At 39.1% G+C, this 19,052-nt stretch overlaps 1 protein-coding gene across 5 annotated transcripts in view; it reads left to right on the top strand.

Annotated features, from left to right (window-relative positions):
- The window catches only part of SAMD5 (sterile alpha motif domain containing 5), a 725,756-nt gene that overhangs the window by 33,986 nt on the left and 672,718 nt on the right, over positions 1–19,052 (top strand). For 2 of the 5 annotated variants that reach the window (XR_005597178.1, XM_039532962.1), the window contains one exon: positions 17,587–17,895. The exons of the other annotated variants lie outside the window; for them this stretch is intronic. Coding sequence is in view for 1 of the 2 variants with exons in the window: in XM_039532962.1 (XP_039388896.1) it covers positions 17,587–17,589 (3 nt within the window). In the remaining variant the exon portion in view is untranslated. Of the gene's footprint in view, positions 1–17,586; positions 17,896–19,052 lie in introns of those variants that run through there. 5 annotated transcript variants of the gene reach the window in all.

Here is a 19,052-nt window from a genome sequence, read left to right as displayed (position 1 = left end):
TTAATATATAAAAAGTTACAAAATTGGGGCTTGGAGTTATGGCAAGAATAAATTTTTGTGCCGATTTAAAACTCTTCAAAATTTATTAAAAGGGAATTCACACAATAAAGACCATATACCGTATATTCCGGCGTATAAGACGACTTTCTATATTAAAAAACAACCCCCAAAAATCGGGGGTCGTCTTATACGCCGGGTATAAACAGCGGGCGGCTGGGATTTAAAAGGTTCTGTGCTCCCCGCCGCAGCGGGCAGCCCAGAGCCCTCTGACTCCCCGCCGCGGCTGGGATTTAAAAGGCTCTGGGCTCCCCGCCGCAGCGGGCAGCCCAGAGCCCTCTGATTCCCTGCCGCGGCTGGGATTTAAAAGGCTCTGGGCTCCCCGCCGAAGCGGGCAGCCCAGAGCCCTCTGACTCCCTGCCGCGGCTGGGATTTAAAAGGCTCTGGGCTCCCCGCCACAGCGGGCAGCCCAGAGCCCTCTGATTCCCGGCTGCGGCTGGGATTTAAATGGCTCTGGGGTCCCCCCCTCGGAAGGGGGGGTCATCTTATAGGGCGAATATAGGCCAAAACCTATATTTTAACTGTAAAATTAGGGGGTCGTCTTATACGCCCCGTCGCCTTATACGCCGGAAAATACGGTATGTGAAATAATTGCAACTGGCATGAATTGTCTTGTAATTGTAGCTAAAAATAAAGGTCTACCTTATTAGTGTGGTATATTAATTGTACATGAGTAGGAATGTAACTTGTCTGTAAGGCATGGAATTAGGTACAACTTCAGTGATTGGCCTAAAAAAAGAACAAAAAAAACCCAAAAAAACCTGCATGCAAATTTATGGGGTCTTCTGTAAGTACTTTGATCAGCCCCAGGCTCTCATGGTCGATTAGTTCTAGGACGAGTTCAGTACTGAAGGTTTTAACTTGTACATTTATTATTAGTTTAGTTTCACCACTCGTTGAAAAGTGGAAACATTATTTTACTGTATGAGCAATAAGCTTCACCAGCACATCTTCCATCAGAGGAACCTGGTAGATAAGTGATGAGTGTAGACCAGGAGTGATAAGGGTGGAAAAGTGATGAAAGGCAGAGTAATTTATTACAATCAATTAAATTTGTTCCTTTGGTTCTGGGAACAGGTGTAATAAATCATTAGTTGCTGAGAACATACCACAAATGAGGACAAAGACAATATATTAAGTGGAGAAAAGCAGGGCAAACTTTAACACAGTCCCAAATATAAACAAACAGGACATAGGCAGATAGTCATTCTATAAACAAAATATTACCGGCTCTGTGAAGACTGGAAAAAAATCTCTAGGTTCCTAAAGTCCCATGACACAGCAAGTACAGATTGCTATGAGTAACTAAAAGTACATTTTTGTGTCTAGAAATTTTGTTGACACACAGGTAGATTCTTCAGCATCTGTACTTGATGAATGAACTTCTCTTTTGCTCTCCAGATGTTATCTTCATCTGTTAGGTTCCTTGCATAGGATTAAGCCTATAACCTGCAAGTCTGAATTATCTGACAAATTTTTACTGCATGCTAACTGAATATTCCCTTGCTAAGCTCAGTTTGGGTTAGCTACTATCAGAGGTGACAGGAGTCCCACTTACTCTAGTATGGTTAACAGAAATGCTCCAAAACTCATTGGCTCACCCAGATGACAGATGTCTGTTCCTAAATCTGAGTTGCACTTCACCATGCCGGGAAAAACCTAGGCCATCACATGGAATGTCTCCATACCCTAAACTCTCTTCAAACTTCGTACTCTCCTTTTGATCCTGATCTACTGCACTATGACGGCTAGTGGAACCTCTTCAGCCTTGTGTGTTGAAGTGTGAGCCTTGGTTCATGAGTACCTGCATGTCCTAGTCCCTTCCTTCACCAATGCACCTGTCCTCATATTTGAAACTAAATCTCTGCAGCTTACAGGTGAAATTTACCTTGGAGTGGAAAGCCTGCTCAGAGCCTTTTACCCTACCTAAGCTCCATTCAAATGTATAACACAGAGTTTAACTGGTGCATAGGACCTTCTGTGTGTTCTCTCCACTGGGGTGAATTTCATCTGAAAGAAAAAAAATTACAGCAGCAAAAAGAGCATTTTAAGTAGCACATCAGAAGCAGGAGCTGTTTCCTTTGATGGTTTTCTTTCCAAGCTACAAGATGTTCAAATTGACTGCCTTTCTGGACAGTACAGAATTTTTTTTCCAGATATTACACCCTTTAAATCATTTCCCTATGGTCTTTATCAAAAGAGGCTCCAGTCCTACATGTGCCAGTTTTGCAATTTGTTGGCATCAGGTTTTTTGTTTGTTAGAGAGATTTTTTGTCCCCCGAAGGAGAATGATCTGTCTGAGAAGCAGGACCCCTTTCTTCAACCTGTTCTGCTGGAGTCAGATTTTCATACATACCACCAGACTGATGGAGAAACCCTTTCCTGCGCAGGTGGCTCTGACTAAGGACAGCTCAGACTTAGGCCTTCCAGCCTTCGATCTGTTTACATAGACTGGTATATCTGGAGATGGTGCCCACCACCGGATCCTCAAGTCTCACTGAGTAGGCGTGGGGAAGATGACAGATAATAGCCCCATATGAATTCTCCAGTCATTGTTATGCCTATCTGCATAGCATGTTATGCTCTCTCCCCATAGTAGCAACCTGAACAACTCTTATCTTTCCTTGAAGCCCCCTTTGTAGTACGCTCATTCTCTTTTACCTCATCTTCGATTGTCTCATAAGACATCAGTGTAAACTATGCCCCTCTGCTATGTACATCGGCCAAACTGGACAGTCTCTAAGGAAAAGGATAAATGGACACAAATCAGATATTAGGAATGGCAATATACAAAAACCTGTAGGAGAACACTTCAACCTCCCTGGCCACACAATAGCAGATCTTAAGGTGGCCATCCTGCAGCAAAAAAACTTCAGGACCAGACTTCAAAGAGAAACTGCTGAGCTCCAGTTCATCTGCAAATTTGACACCATCAGCTCAGGATTAAACAAAGACTGTGAATGGCTTGCCAACTACAGAACCAGTTTCTCCTCCCTTGGTTTTCACACCTCAGCTGCTAGAACAGGGCCTCATCCTCCCTGATTGAACTAACCTCGTTATCTCTAGCTTGCTTCTTGCTTGCATATATAAACCTGCCCCTGGAAATTTCCACCACTTGCATCTGAAGAAGTGGGTATTCACCCACGAAAGCTCATGCTGCAGAACGTCTGTTAGTCTATAAGGTGCCACAGGATTCTTTGTTGCTTTTACAGATCCAGACTAACACGGCTACCCCTCTGATACCAGTGTAAACTAATACATAACCCACTTATATCTCTTTCTTACTCTATGTAATCATCCTGTTTCTTGAAACCCAGATATCCAGAAGCCAGCCACGTTTGGCTGTCTCTTCTGGGCCATTTGGCTCTCCTCTGAGCTGCTCAGCCAGTGCTTGTCTGCTGCAGTATAAGATAGGAAATGTAATCTCTCATTAGTAACCTGTCAAGTAGATACAGAATCCTGAGGGTTCTCTCATTAGTCTCCCTCTGTGCCCTGAAATAAGATGATTTTCTTCATAGTGGAAAAATATCAGCTATGAAGACCTAACACATGAAATAGGTCACCTCTTGATGATGAATTCAAGACATATGATATGTCACATGGTCGAAGGAATGTAATAGTGATAAATGGATGATGGTAAATTTCTGTATTAAATATATGAAATCTTCAGAATGGGAGACCCAAACATTAACTCCTCAAAGCCACATATGTGAAAATGCAAAGCATTTTTTGGGGAAAGGGTTAAAATAAAACCTTGAAAACATAAAAAATAGACATTGGTATTTATTTTTACTATATCCTAAATGTGCCTTACGATAAATACCAATTCAGTTTTTATTAGAGAAATTACAACCCCAACAACTAGGAGCATTTAAAGAACTGAATAGACAAAAAATGATAATTCTAGTGATGGGGGAAGCAGCAAAAATAGCAAATATAAGTGCAGGAATAGTGGCTAACATATAATTTGTGTGTGACTTTTTAAAAAATTGGACATCCTGTAAAACTTTTAAGTGCCGTGTGTTTAGAGCAGGAACATAGGAGTTGTATATCTACCAAATGAAATACAAGTCCCATGCACTGCTTAAGTCCTCACTTGCACCCACGTGCATAGTAGGACTTAAGTGGTGCACGGGACTCGTGCTGGCTCTCTAAATAAGACTGGCTTTCATCCACTGCACACACCCGGTGTGTTTTCTGCCCACCCACTCCCTGCCTGGCAACAGTGGTCTTTACAAGCCAGTTGTGCCTCAGACATAAAGGTAACAGGGAGGATGGAAGGAAGAAACTGAGGAGGAGAGTGAAAAGTAGCTAAGCAGGGGAAGGTTGTGAAAGCCCTAAGGAAAAGCGTGTGCTACATTTTAGCTTTGCTCTAATTAGCTGTTAAGTGAGATAAATTAATGCAGGTTTGGTCTTTTTTTATTGGTAACTAAAAATAACTAAGTTTAAAGCCATGTTGTTCCACTTATATAGAAAATCTGACTTAGTAAATGGAATTGTGGTGCTTGATGATGACTGTATTATGTATGTGCCTGGAGGCCCCAACTGAGACCATGCCCCATTTTGCTAGGCACCATACAAATGCATAGTAAGAACTTTGTCTTGCCTATTTAGACTATGTGTCATAGGTGCTGGAACTAGCACCCTGTGGCTTGAAGTGGTTTCCATCAGATACAGGGTTTACAATTTGGTTCAATGGCTCTCAACACCCCCACTATACAAATTATTCCCGCCCCCCTGCAAAGTGTGGGAGAGGCACAGAAGTGAAAAGTGATTGAGCTGGGAATAGAACCCAAACCTCCTTCCTGCCTTTTAGTCACGTGGCTTATCTGCCAGATTGTGCTGCCTCTCTATGAAGTTTATAGAGCTAATTCATATGCGCTGTTAACCCCTCTCCCATTTGAACGGTGCTGCAATTCCTTTCTGAGAATTTTGTTTTATTTTTTGGCCTTTCCTAATGGGCCAGTCTCCTGGATAGGTTGCCAGGATGTACAGCCAGCATTTGGGGGTCTTCTGGGGCTTGCATCCTATCAAGTCACATAATGTTTATCTTGCTTGGATCCTATTGAAGCACTATAGGAAGAGAGATGTTTTCTGCCCTGGTCTGCACAAAATTAACTAGTCATATGCATTGCGTAGTGAGCTGACTGATGTTCCTTCCATTCCCATTTACTTAATATTGTAATAAATATAATTTTAAAAAATCTAATATATACAGATATCTCATAGAGCTGGAAGGGACCTTGAAAGGTCATCAAGTCCAGTCCCCTGCCTTCACCAGCAGGACCAAGTACTGTCTCTGATATTTCCCCCCACCATCTCTAAATGGCTCTCCCTCAAGTATTGAACTCACAACCCTGGGTTTAGCAGGCCAATGCTAAAACCACTGAGCTATCCCTCATATATGCTATATTTTCTCTTATCATGAACAAAGCCACTATTCTCATTTTATGTTCACAAAATTTTGGAGCAAAGCTGAATGTATTTTAGTGATAGTGCAATATAAACATTATAAGAGCATTTATGTTAATTATGCTTTTTTATTTATGTTTTCAGGTAGGCAGAGGTTTATTAGTGCTTCCCCAGACAAAGATGGAAATGCTGTAGAACATAATTATAAGCTGTTCTGCTTGAGTTCTTGTCTGTGGTTTTGGCATTTGTTTTAGATAAACACTTTTTTTTTTAACTACTCTAGTGCTCAAAACCTGTGGTTTCAAGTTAGTATTTAGTGTTCCAGCAGTTGGATTTCATGGGATTTGAGAGAGGGCTAGTCCAGAGTTAATTAGGTTCCTGGCTTTTAAGACCAATCATATTTCTGAAGCAGAAAAATATACGCAAATTGTCCAAATTAATATTTTCTTTGGCTGAATAAAGAGGTTTTTTTCTTGTAGGGAAATTGAAGATAATTTTAGAAATAAATCGTACTCTGTAAAAAATGTGCCTTTTTCATGAGGTGGGATTTCTGTTGTTGCAAGGTTTTGGATTTTTTTAAAAAAATAATTATTTCAGGAGTTATCCCCTAAAGGCTGCTAGAGTAGTTTTTCACATCACACATACTCATTTCTATTCCACTGATGGAGTAGAATCTTGTAAGTCAGGGCTTTAATATTTTAGTGGCAAACAGACTGAAAGATTCTAATGTATTTATTAATACCTAACTTTTATGTAGTGCTTTTTTACCAGTAGATCTCAAAGCACTTTACAAAGGCGGTCAGCATCATTTTACAGATGGGGAAACTGGGACACAGAGGAGAGATGTGATTTGCTCAAAGTCATCTAGCAGCCAGTGGCAGAGCTGGAAAAAGAACCCAGTCTCCTGAGTCCCAATCCAGTGCTGTATCCACTAGGCAATGCTGCCTCCAGCAGCTAGGTTTTTGATTAAAATTGTACTAATAACTGGTAGTACCTGAAATGGTAATAGTTAGCACCAAGGTTGTCTCTCTTCATGTTCAGAGTGCTTTGCAAACATTAATTATTTTAATTATCTGCAAGGTTAATATAATTATCTACAAGGTTATATTTTATTATACATTATAAGTATCATTAATATGCTTAATTACCTACAATGTTAATATAACTTTCAAATTCATCCAGAGATCAAGCTGTCCTTCCCCAACCACAACAAAGATATTAATGTTATGATTTGAAAAATATGAATAAAATCATGATGGAGTGGGAAAGTAATTTCACTCGGCAGCAAATGTAGACGATTATATACATACATACACTTAACATTAAGAAAAACAGGAGTACTTGTGGCACCTTAAAGACTAACAAATTTATTGTAGCATGAGCTTTCGTGAGCTAAAGCTCACTTTTTTGATGCATAGAGAATGGACACAGACAGGAGATATTTATACATACAGAGAACAACATGAAAGGTGGAAATGCAACAGGCAGAACAGAGTCTAATCATCAGAGATGAGCTATCGTTAGAGAGGAAAAAAAAAAAAAAGTGATAATTAAGAGATGGATAGATGGGATGAGAGAAAGAGAGAGAATAAATAGAAATAGATATCATAATGACCCAACCATTCCCATTTCTTTTTTTTTTTTTATTTAGACCACTATTAAGTTATTAATTAGTTCATATATATTAGTCTCTCAGAGTCTCTTTGGTCTGTTTTTTTTTTTTTTTTTTTTTTCAAGTCTGTGTCACTGAGTGTGGTCAGGAGTGAAGTGGTTAGTTTTGGTTTTTTTTTTTTATTTTTTTTTTTGATGTTGTGAGATTCCATTTTCAGATTTTGTTCCATTTTTTCTTTTGGGTAGAGTACGTGGCAGAGCAGATGGGCAGCAGGCATGGCATATATATGGCATATATCATGTGGTTGGTAGATGGAGTGTGTGTGTGTGACGAGTGTGTCTGTGTGTGTGATGTGATGAGGTGATGTGATATGAATGGATATGGGATATGAGCTGAGAGCTGGCATCGGGCGGTTTTAGAGTTATAGTTTCCTGGGTTTTTGTGTTTGTTGGCTGGTGTGCTGTTGCTGTGCTGGTGAGTATTTGGGTTGGGAGGCTGTCTATAAGCTGGACTGGCCTGTCTCCCAAGATCTGGTGAGGATCATAGGATCTTCTTTGAAATCTTTGATGATGTTGATGGGAGAGAGGTTTTAGGGTTGGGGGTGGGTGATGGATTTTCTTTGTTCTGTTGTTTCTTTTTTTTAGGCCTGTCCTGTAGTAGGGCTCTTCTGGGTCTCTGTTTTTTCACTTCATCTGTTTTTTCAGCAGGTAGGTATGTATTTGTTGTTTGAGAATGAGAGATGATCTTGTCTTGTTGTCCAGGATCTGGAGCAATCTTAGTGTGTATCTGTATCTAGAGCTTGGCTGTATGGTGGTGGTGTGTGGTGTGTGGTGGGATGATGATGGTAAGTAAGTAGTAAGTAAGTATAGTAGGTATAGGGTGGTGGTATTTATGTGACCATATTTTATTGACACAGTGTTATGGAAGTGGATGGACCGTGTGGATTGGTCTCTAGGCTGAGGTTTGATGGTGGATGGAAATTGGGAAAAATTGAGGGCTCGAGTCCTCGGGGTTTCTTCTTTTCCATGATCATGATGATGAAGATGAAGAAAAGAGCGCTAGGTAGAGTAGGGTAGTAGGGAGTTACAGAGTTGAGCGAGAGTCAGCCATAAAGATGTTGGCAGCCATAAAGACATATGAGTACCATGGGGCCACCACCCATATATACTATATTATGTCCTGAATATATATATTGTGAATGTGTGAAAAAAAAAGTTACCAGGTTGGCCGTGATATTTTATCGGGATATTATGGTTTATATGATGGGATATCTCGTATTCCATGGTCGTGGCTTAGTGTAGATGTTTCCAGTTCCTGTGTGGCTAGTGGCCAGAGCACATGGGCCAGAATGGTGTTTGGTAGTTCTGTGGTCAGTGGAAGGTGGTGTCTGGAAGTAGAGGGTCAGTGGTGGAGGAGGGATAGCCTGAGAGAGGTGCTAGCATAGTAGCCCAGTCCAGGAGCTTGAGTGCCCTGCTTGAATCCTGCTTTGCAGGATGCTGGCAGGTGGATGGATTGGATGGTTTTTATCTCCAGTTTATCTTGGGTGGGCATGTGTCTGTATCTGTTGTGGGGTTCTGTCTGTGTGTGCTTTTTCTGGTGTTCCTGTGCTTTTTTTTTGAGTTTCTTTGGGAGTTGGGTTTAAGTTTCAGTATCAGTGGGAGAACACTTCAACCTTCCTAACCACTCAGTGACAGACTTGAAGGTGGCAATTTGCAACAAAAAAAACAAAAAAACAGACCCAAAGAGAGACTCCTTTGTCAGAATATTTGATTATGATGTATACCATTAACTGTGGCTAAAAAATGGCATTGATGGGGTCATTCATTTTGATTCTATTTCTATATTTAATTTCTTTTTTTCACTTCTACTCACTATGGGCCATATTACTTCAAAAAAGTTTTTCAAGTTTTTTTTCCTCCTAACTCATCTGGACATTTTAAACCATGCCTGACAGGCCTAAAGAAATTTATTCTTCACCTTTCATGTTGTATCTATATCCCCCTCTATGTCTTGTTGTTCTCCATCTCCAAAGATTAAAAGAGTTCTTTAGCTCCATGAAGCTCATGCTACAATATGTTACTTAACATTAAGGTTTGTCAGAGCTTTGCCAACTTGTGAAAGAAATGTACTTATTCTGAGAACAACCTTAGGCCCTGCTTCTTGCAAATACTTAATGATGTGTGTATCGCTGTTTAAATGCGTGGTCCCCTTTGACTTCAACTGCTCACATGAGCAAAGTTACATGTGTTTAGTTGCATGTGTTTGGAGAAGGAGGCCCTCAGTTAAGTGCCTTTTGTGACCTTGCAAATAGCTGGATCATTGCCCTGGATGAGGGCTCCTGGAAGAAAGAAAGCTCAGTGAAATTCCCTGAAGCCATCTATGAGAGCTGAACCGCCACTTATGTACAGATTTTCCAAGATCTGTAAGAGCTCTATCTAAAAGTATAGCTCTATCTATGCAGAGGCTGTAAGACTCTGCATCAGCTGTGGTATTGGTTATCTTAGGGCTGGTGTACTCTACCATTTAAGACAATGTAACTTAGGTCACGTAGGGGTGTGAAAAAGACACACACTCCCAGTGATGTAAGCTACATCTACCTAAGCACTGTCCACACCAGTGCTCTGTTAGTGGGCGACACTCCCCCACCAACATAGCTTCCACTTCTCGTGGAGGTGAAGTAATTATGCCAACGGAAGAGTGCTCTTTCTAGAACTTGCTTTTTTGGGGGCAATTTTTTTTATTTGTATAAATGTCAATTTTTTTTAATGTTGGAATCAAATGGCTTAAAGTCTACATTTAGATTTGTTTTTTACTTTCCAGCTAGCTTTGCCAAAAGCCATTTCACTGGAACATTAGGAAGGAAATAAACTTTTAAACATAATTTAAGACCGGAAGAGTCTTTTATGAACATATTTTTGTATCACGCTTTTTGTAAAAATGACATTATTTAAAAAATGAAATGCTTTTTAAAATACATACAGGATAAAATAGTGTATTAGTGGGGCCAAATGTCAGGAATTTCATTGTTTGTTCTTTATATTTGTTCTATTGGTTCTACGCGTTTAATATTTTTTGTAACCAGTTTAAATACTAATGGCTTAATTCAGTAAAATCTTTTAACAGTGCTGAAATCTGCCCAAGCCCTGAAAAATCATTTCAGGGCTTGTGCAACAATGCAAGTGCTTATATAATATTGCTTTGGGTTCCACAGTTTTATTTTAATACATTCCTGAAAGTATTTCTCTGTATGAGAGTTTCTTCTGTGGAAAATAGAATAGATGGACCTATAATTGAAAAAGTGATTCATTCATGCTTTACAGGCAGTTTTTTACTGAAATGTTTAAAAATGCTATTGCTGCCCTAGGGCCAGATGGGGATACCATTATTCCTCCTAAGTATCACCTCATTCCACAATTACTTCTGTTGACTTCAGTGGGCCTTCCAGTGGAGTAAATAACTATTCAGCAAGAATGGGAGGGGCCCTCAGTGGGTAAGAAACAGGGTAATTGAAATGTGTACAGGTGAGAAGCAGAGTCACAGTTTATTTTGAATATAGACTTAGTTTGTACTATCTTTACCCAATGCTATGGCTGAAAATTTTAATTCCTGCTCACCAAGAAATCGTTCCTGTGTCAGTGGCAATTCTAGTCCCTCCCTTCTTGGAAAGAACCTCTGTGTTGCAGACAACAGACACAACTACTATAAAAATAACATACTTGGGACAGCTGCAACTAGAACATCAGACATTCAGATTCCAAAACACACAATAGACAGTGATCATATGAACTAAAGGAAAGCTCCTTTAGCTGGAGAATTAGTGGGTCCCTTAGCCTTCTGCTGGGATATCAACTAGAGGTCAACGTCACTCACTTATATGCACACAAACCAAATATACTACATCCTATGAACAGAGAGGATCAGACTCAGCAAAGCTGGTAAAGAGTTACACTCCTGCTCCAGCTAAGCTAATTGTACCCCAGTACAGATTTACTCCTACAGGCCTTGTCTTCACCAAGCAAAAAGGTGTATTTTTAACACGTTAGTTAATGCATTAAAATCTTAGTGTACACAAGGCAATTTGTAGTTTTAATATGTGTTAACTAGTCAAGGTAAATCCTACACTCCTCCACAGGTGTCAATTTGACCAGCTTACCGTGTGTTAAAAGTTCCGTGCCTTGTCTACATTAGATTTTTAAAATGTGTTAGTAACATGTTCTAACACACCTTTAAATTCTCGTCTAGACAAGGCCAAAGTGGAGCGACTGGATCCGCAGGATTCCTAACCACCCTGACCATGTCTACTTCTAGGTTATTGCTGCCTACTTGTTCCTTACACCATTTTCTGCCCCCTTGCCACTCTGATAATGAAGTTACATCTATTTTGTTCCAGTGGAATACAGGGTGACTGGTCCCTTTAAGGGGAGATGGGGGCCAGCTGCACCCTGTACCATCATTATCTGCTTCCCAGCCTAAGTAGTGGGACTATGGAGAGTCAAGTGATAGCTGATAGACACCTGGCCTTATTGGAGGGCTGAGAGGGATCATTCTGGCAGTTGTAACCCCAGTGAGTGGGAAGGCTGCTATGAAAGACCCTGGGCTAGGGGCTGAGAATGGTACTCCAGGGAAAACGGACTGAGGGGGCCCAAGTACTCTATACTGGAGCAGAGAAAACTCAGGTAGCCCACAAAGGGGCTGGGTATAGGGCCCAGAGAGTGAGCTTAAGAGAAGCCCCAAAGGGCAGAGAAACCTGTTTTGCTTGTTTGGGACTTTTTTGCTACCCTGGAAGGGGTTATGTTGGTCTGTGACTAGGCTAAGCCACATCTCCAGCACAGACCAGTGTGAGGAGAACTAAGGAGACTCACCTCAGGGTAGGGAACTGAGGCAGTGTGTGCCTGCAGTGCCACACTTGGCCAGCAGGGGGCACTACAGGGCAGCCATGTCCTGTGACAGCCACACATTGACAATCATTTTTGCATTGCATATTTGTATACCTTAGTATATATGTGCAATATAGCTGAGTTATGGTTACTGTGAAAACCATAACTTTTGTCCATATAAATTCTAAGCTTTAGGTTGCTTTAATGTTGTTTGCTATTAATTTCCTTTATCTTTCTTTTAAAAGAGAGAAAAAGAAATGTTCTTGCTTTTATTTGAATGTGTGAATCTCACTGCATGTTTTTATTTTAAGGTTTGCCTCTAAGATTATACATTGAAATAAATCCAGTAGCCTTAGACTGACCTGTGAACTTAAGCATGTTAAAAATGAGCAGATTTAAGAAGTCTCTTACAGTACAACATTTTCAAACCCTCATAACTTTCTTTGTATACCAGTATAAAAGGCACCTTTCTCCTTTGGACCTAGTCCTGGAAACAATTAGCACATTCTTATTGTTATGCACATGAGAAGTCCCATTAAAGTAAAGTTTAGAGGATTGGGGCCTAAGTGTGTTGCAAGTCTGAAGTATTAAAAATAACTCATTTGTTAATTATCCATGTGTGGGAGCAGCATCTGGAAAATATGAAGTGTGAAAAACTCCATTTTCCCCACAGTCTTATAACTCGAAACATCCCAAAAGAATTTTACTGAACTAACAGAAGAAAATGTATCTTCAACCCAAACGCTAATTTTCCCAGAAAGCTGTAGGAGCCTAAAAAACAGGAGATAAGAATAAAACTGCCTCCTCAACCATAACTATAGATGATACTTGATAAAGTTGGGATGTCAAACTCCATCCCTAACTCACACTGTTGAATAAAAGGAAAAGGAATAAGTGGTAGAACATCCTGAGTTGGAGCGGGAACATCAGCCTTAATTCTAATGTCTTAGCTTCTTTATTTATTTAACATAGTGTAGTTTTCTTTGTACTTCAACATTTGTTTTTATTGTAAAAACCTTCATAGCTGGAGCCTAAGTCTGCACAGGAATGTGGATATTTCATGTTTCCACCTTCATCCCACCATGACCCTTTCTAGCCTAAATTTTAATCAACTGTGTGGAGTGATGGTCCTGCAAAGACAGATGATGCCATGGTTACTGCTCTTGCACACACATATTTCCCCAGCAGTGCGGCCAACAGAAGCATCCTTAGGTTGAAACTGACCAGAGCTTATTTTAAAGCGTCTGGGCCTGTGAAAGAAAATGAAGAGGCATGAAAGTGTGACTAGCCATACATTTTACTCTACATGCTGTGATCTTGGATAAGGTGAACAGAGGGAAGGAGAGCAGATGATATGCATAGTGGAGAGTTAGAACTAAAAAAATCTCAAGGGGGAGGGAGAGGAAAAACAGAAGCAAAATAATTTCAGCAAACCCCAAAGGACCCAAACTACATTTTGAGGGAGAGAATTGTATCTTAAAAAAGACCATATTGCTTAATTTTAATTTTATGCTGAAGAATGTTTGTTTATTTTGTGACTAGTCTAAACAGTAGCAATAGTTAATTGAATAATTAATTGAAAGGAACTTGGAAATAAAACCTCTCTTCTTCAAATGTTTGAATACTGTCTCCCCCCCCCCCCACTGTTTGACAAATGGACAAGGGGAAAAAATGTTCTCCCCACAAAAAGAGAAATTAAAACACTCCATGGAAGACCACAGAATGTTTTATTTACCCCCGAGACTGGAATGGAATTAAACATATCAGAGGCTTATGACAGTGAATTTTGCATAATTTTTCACCAAGCTGATGATGTATCTGGAATGCATGAATTAGGGAGTGATTGATTCTGCTAAATTTGCATCTTTGCACCCTTCTGTGCCCATCTTGAACAGCTGTAAAGTTGAATGGATGCTATTATGTTAAATAACCTGTAGCAATCCTGCTTGCGGCTTACTAGCTGTATTTAGTGCATCCTCTACTAGCTAGCTGAAACTGAAGTTTTGCCAGTAAATCATATTCTGATGGCCCTAAACCAAATAACAGCTGCTATAAAGGCCATTTTGTAATCAGTGGGTAAAATGTGCTTATAATTTGGCTGGTTGGAACTTTTAAGTAGGAAATCAAATCACCCAACCCTTTTTATAGAGCTTTTCTGGGGTGGAATGCATCAGTTTCTTAATGGTTGATGTATACAGATCAGATTAGATTTCGCTTTAGTACTCCAAAAGAAAAGAACAAACTTTTAAGAGGGAGGAATAAGCTGATCTGCATTGTTGAAATAAATTATGTGCCAAAGAAACAATTTTAAGCCGGAGCTTGAATATGTAATAACAAAGCATTAAAATATTATATTGTTCTATGGGCAAAAGTGTTAATTTTTTTTAATTTAAAAAGACAAATCCTGAACAATTTTAAATGTGATCATAGATTTTCCCTTCAGAATGCCCTACAGGCAGTGTGCATTTGTGTAATTAAGGGTGAGCCTATAACTAAGGCATTAAAAAACAACAGAGCCCCTAATATCAGATCTGAGACCACCTTTGTTTCTGACATGAATTATGAATGCCAAAATGTAAAGTTATTGCATAAAAATCTCAAACCATTTCTACTCCAGTATTTTAATTTGACTTGCATTGTTTTTATAAATGAGTTTTCACTGTGGGAGTGCAAGCAAACACCTGAACTGTGTTACACAAAGATATTTGAGCACAATACTGCTCAAAAATATCAGGAAAAACATGATAGTCCGTAAAGAACAGTTCTCAGGAAGTGTTCAGGAGCAGGGCCTTGACTTTGAGAAAGAGAAAATGTGCTTTACAACTTGGTAGCTGGAGGACAAAAGAGAGCATTACATATTTTCAACTGTGTTTTTTCTTGGAAAACCTCCACCTTTTCCTTTAGATTGCTATGCCACCTCGTATGGTAGCTTTGAATATCCAGACATAGCCCCCATTCCCTGTAAATTAATGGGAGCTGTGTGTTTCTGCATCCAAAGCTGGAATTTGGCCCATAAACCACTTCAGTAACAACACAGAACAATCCACTGGCTTTCACCTTGCTTAAGACCTTATCTTTTTCTTTAAAGTGAGGAAATTTTACATTCTCTGGACAACTTAGTTGCAATGGCATTGAATGCTTTTTTATTTTAGTGATGTCATAAAAGAAAGTACTGTATGTTCAAAATCCTCCCAAGTAAGTGTGATAGTATGTCCTGTGCCATTAGATCTTTTCTTGGGGTCCTCTGGTAAGCTAATACAAGTTAGATTGGAGTGTCTGCTTCTGTTTTTATAGATCACCATCTTGGTGTTTTAACTGATCAAGTTTTATAGCATTATTATAAAGGAGCTTTTCCTTTTGGTTGTTCTAATTTGGTTTTTCAACTCTTCATTCTTTATATTTAATAGATTAATTATAATTTTCTTAACGGAGTGGAGATTATTATATTGGTTCATATAGGTGTCTGTCCTTTATTTGCTGTCTCTGAAGACTTTCTTCAGGATCATAGGTTTAATAATGCATAGCTTAGCAAGCCAGATCTCTGCTTCAGTGGATATACTAAACAGCCCTTTAGCAAAATGCTGTCAATGAGCTGATATAATCCTTATATGCAAATGTATTCAGAAATCTTGAAATGCTTGTTCTTACCATTATATTGGCCAAAATTAATTCAGGAGATCTATTTATTTACTTTTTTTAAAATCATTTTAGTGTGAAAACAAAAAATGTGGTTGAAATTGAAACCATCACTAAAAAGAACAGTGCACATTTGAACATGATGTTGCAGTTGCATATGCTGCTCTTAAAATGCTAAAAATATATAAAGCCTTCACTACTCTAATCCCCCTCTTTCACATGCATACAAAAATATCTCTAGCCAAGAAAAGCTAGTTGAGCTTTCAGTAACATATATTTTCCTGCTTTTGTGAAGTACACACTGTACTAAAAATTCTAAGCCACAACTTTGATATAAAGGGCCATTTCATGTAAAAGGAAAGTAATTTGAATGTCTGGCCAAGCCGTAGTAAAAGGAGAATGTAACATGTACTTGTGTACTTAAAACTGTATGTATTTTAAAAATAATTCAAAACTCTATTGTAAGCTGCACAAATAGCCCAGAACAGAGATACTCATGAGAGCTACACACACCTATTAAATAAATTATTACAAAAGGCAAATTCATCAAACTAATAGACCTATTAAATGGATGGAATTTCAGGAGAGAATCTATGTATTTGACAGCTCTTTACTGCGTAGAGCATTTTGAAATAGTTACTTACACAACACTCTACATGGTGTGTTATACATTAAAGTATTTTAAAAAAACAAACTATAAAATGTTATGCTCTTAGTTTACTGCTTGTCAAAATGTGCTGCTTTGCACATAGCTTCCTTTAAGATTTCTGAACCTTGCCAGGTTACTTTAAGATTTTGTTGACACTAATTAATAGGGAGACTTACAATTTAATTAGTATTACATTTCATTTCATGTTGCATTACAATGGTTTGCACACTGTGTTGTTAAATAGATCATTCTGGACTTTCTTTTTTTAAATATACCCTTTAGTTTGTTTCAGAGAAGATGATAAAGAATGCTAATTAAGGAGATGAAAAGCAGAGTTAACTGATTAATATGATAATCCCATGATTTGATTGAGGTCAGCAGTCACTTGGGAATAAACCAAGTGCTGCTAAATCCTGCATTATTTTAATAAGGGCTGACACATTAATATTGAGGTCCAGGTCAGATGGACTGACAATTTTTGTTTATTTTTGTATAAATTGAAGTTTAAAACTAACAAAGCTGTCCCTTCCTTTGCTCCAGTATCAATTTAATGAAAATTAATTTACCTGCTTACCAGAAAGTATCCCTTTGTAAGAGAGTGCTGGCATCTCAAAATGAGTGGCATTGGGAAGATTTGGCAATAAAGGTGAACATGCATATGTTTCTCCAAGAAAAAAGAGAAACGCAGTGTCCTACATTTACCAATAGCTTTTCCTGTTGACAATATCTTGCTCCCACCGAATTCATGTCAAAACTCACTTTATTTTCAGGAGGAGAAAGAGTGGGCCCTTGGGTTGGTGGAGCAGCAGGCTTCTTGGCTGTTTTAAAAGCCAAGGTCTTGAGCAAACCATGTTGCTCTGCTTTCCTTGCTGGTGGAAGCTATTATGCAGAAGTGGCCTTCATCTTGATAGGATGTGGCGGGGAGGGGTGTCACCTTGCACAACATTGCATTGTACTACTTCCTGATAGCCACATAATCCATAGGGTAATGTTCCTGGGAGAGGATGGTTGTCCTGACCAGAGCTGGTCAACATTTGTAAGCTAAAACTTTTTTTTCCACCAAATTTGGGTCAAGGAAAAGATTTTGTTAATTTTTGTTGATATCACCAAATTGTTTCAGTCGGGGAAAAAACCCTGAAAAAGTTGAAATGTTTCATTTTGACATTTTCAAAATAAAACATCTCAACTTTTTCCTTTCAAAATGACTTCATTTCAAAATTTCCTTCAATTTCATTTTAAAAAGAACAGTTCAAGCTCAAAATTGAAGTGAAACGTTTTGTTTTGGCTAGAACTATGGTAAATGTTTCATTTGCACTGAAACACATTTTTTTCCTTATTGCCAGTGAACCAACAAATCAATTATTCACACAGCTCTAGTCCTAACCTCCACATGGAGGATAGCGATTGCAACGGTGGCCAGCTAGAGTGGGAATGATGGCATGAAAAAGAGGAAATGTGGAAAAAACATGACTGACTGCAAATCAGAGAGAGCCATAAAAATGTTAAATGTTATTTAATGTGGTGACCATTTTACTACAGTGTTACACGTAATCTGCTGAGATCATCTCTGAGGTACTCTGCATGTGTCTTGGGTTCCCAGATTGTTTGCCTCTGATTATGAGTCTCTGTCTTAAAGATATTTTGAAGACCAATATGTTGTGTGTTTTTTTTTTTAAACCTTTTCCCAATAAACATTCTCAGGTTTGTTGAGGAGCATGTTCTTTTATGTGCACACTCTATATCAGACATTTATTGCACTCCCTGTATTCGCTTCATTCACACGTTTGAGGAAAGGGAACGTGGAGATAATGAGATATGGAGCTCTTGACCACTAGTCACCAGTTCAGCTTGGGCCCATGTTGATAGTGAGAGGAAAGTCATTACCGTTAGAGGATTGTTTGATGAACTGTGTGAAAGGAGTATGTGATCTCAGTTTAGTTTTTAGTAGACAAGTCCCACAAAATAGGGGAAATTGCACATGTCCCTTTAAACTAAAAGGATATAACAAACAGAATAATTGATTTGGTCTCCTCTCTGGTGGAGCAGAGTATAGCAAGCTACATCTCTTTAATGAAAAATCTATGAATCCTTGTCCTTTGCACATCTAAAATGCACAGGGATGAGGGCGGGCAGGGAACCAAGTTAAGATGAAACAGGCAGTGTTCTATTACCCTTGATGATGTTTGGCTTGGCGGAGAGTTGCACGTGTAGACTGATACTGAGGTTTGTTCTGTCCCGTTGTACTCTGTAACTAAGATGTTTTCTTTGGAGGTGATGGAAAAGGGGTCGCCATAGGGCATGTTTGGCGTATTGGGTTTGTACCAACTTTTCCCCATAAGGCCTGATAATGCAAAGTGAAAATAGATTTTAAAATCTTTTAAAAAATAATATGCCCTCTTGTTAAATTTTTTAAAAGTGCAACATTTATAATTCTTAACATGAGTATAGCATTTATACTCTATGTATTATAGACTAGGAAATGGAACAGATGTTGCAACAGATGTCACATTAGGGCTCTGGGGGGGGGGGGAACAGTTACTCAGTTCAGTTCTACCATGAGCTATTGAAGGGAAAAAAAATCCTACAAAATGTACGTCGTCTAGGGCCCAGTTAACTAAAAACTTAAATATGGTAGGCTTTGATTTTTGCAGTCACCCAGAGAGCAACAAGTTCCAGATTTATTCCAGCATCAGAGTTCAAACCCATAATCCCTCATCACAGAAGGCCTGCCCCACATCTTCAGCTTGCTTCAACAGCTCCCAGATGGCCCACGAGGACTCCGCTTTCCCTCTGCATGTGTCTGCAAAAT

The sequence above is a fragment of the Mauremys reevesii genome, linkage group 3, assembly GCF_016161935.1.
Source record: "Mauremys reevesii isolate NIE-2019 linkage group 3, ASM1616193v1, whole genome shotgun sequence".
In the NCBI taxonomy this organism is placed as follows: domain Eukaryota; kingdom Metazoa; phylum Chordata; order Testudines; family Geoemydidae; genus Mauremys; species Mauremys reevesii.
Note: the sequence above shows the minus strand (reverse complement) of the source record. Positions and strands in the feature narration are given on the sequence as shown.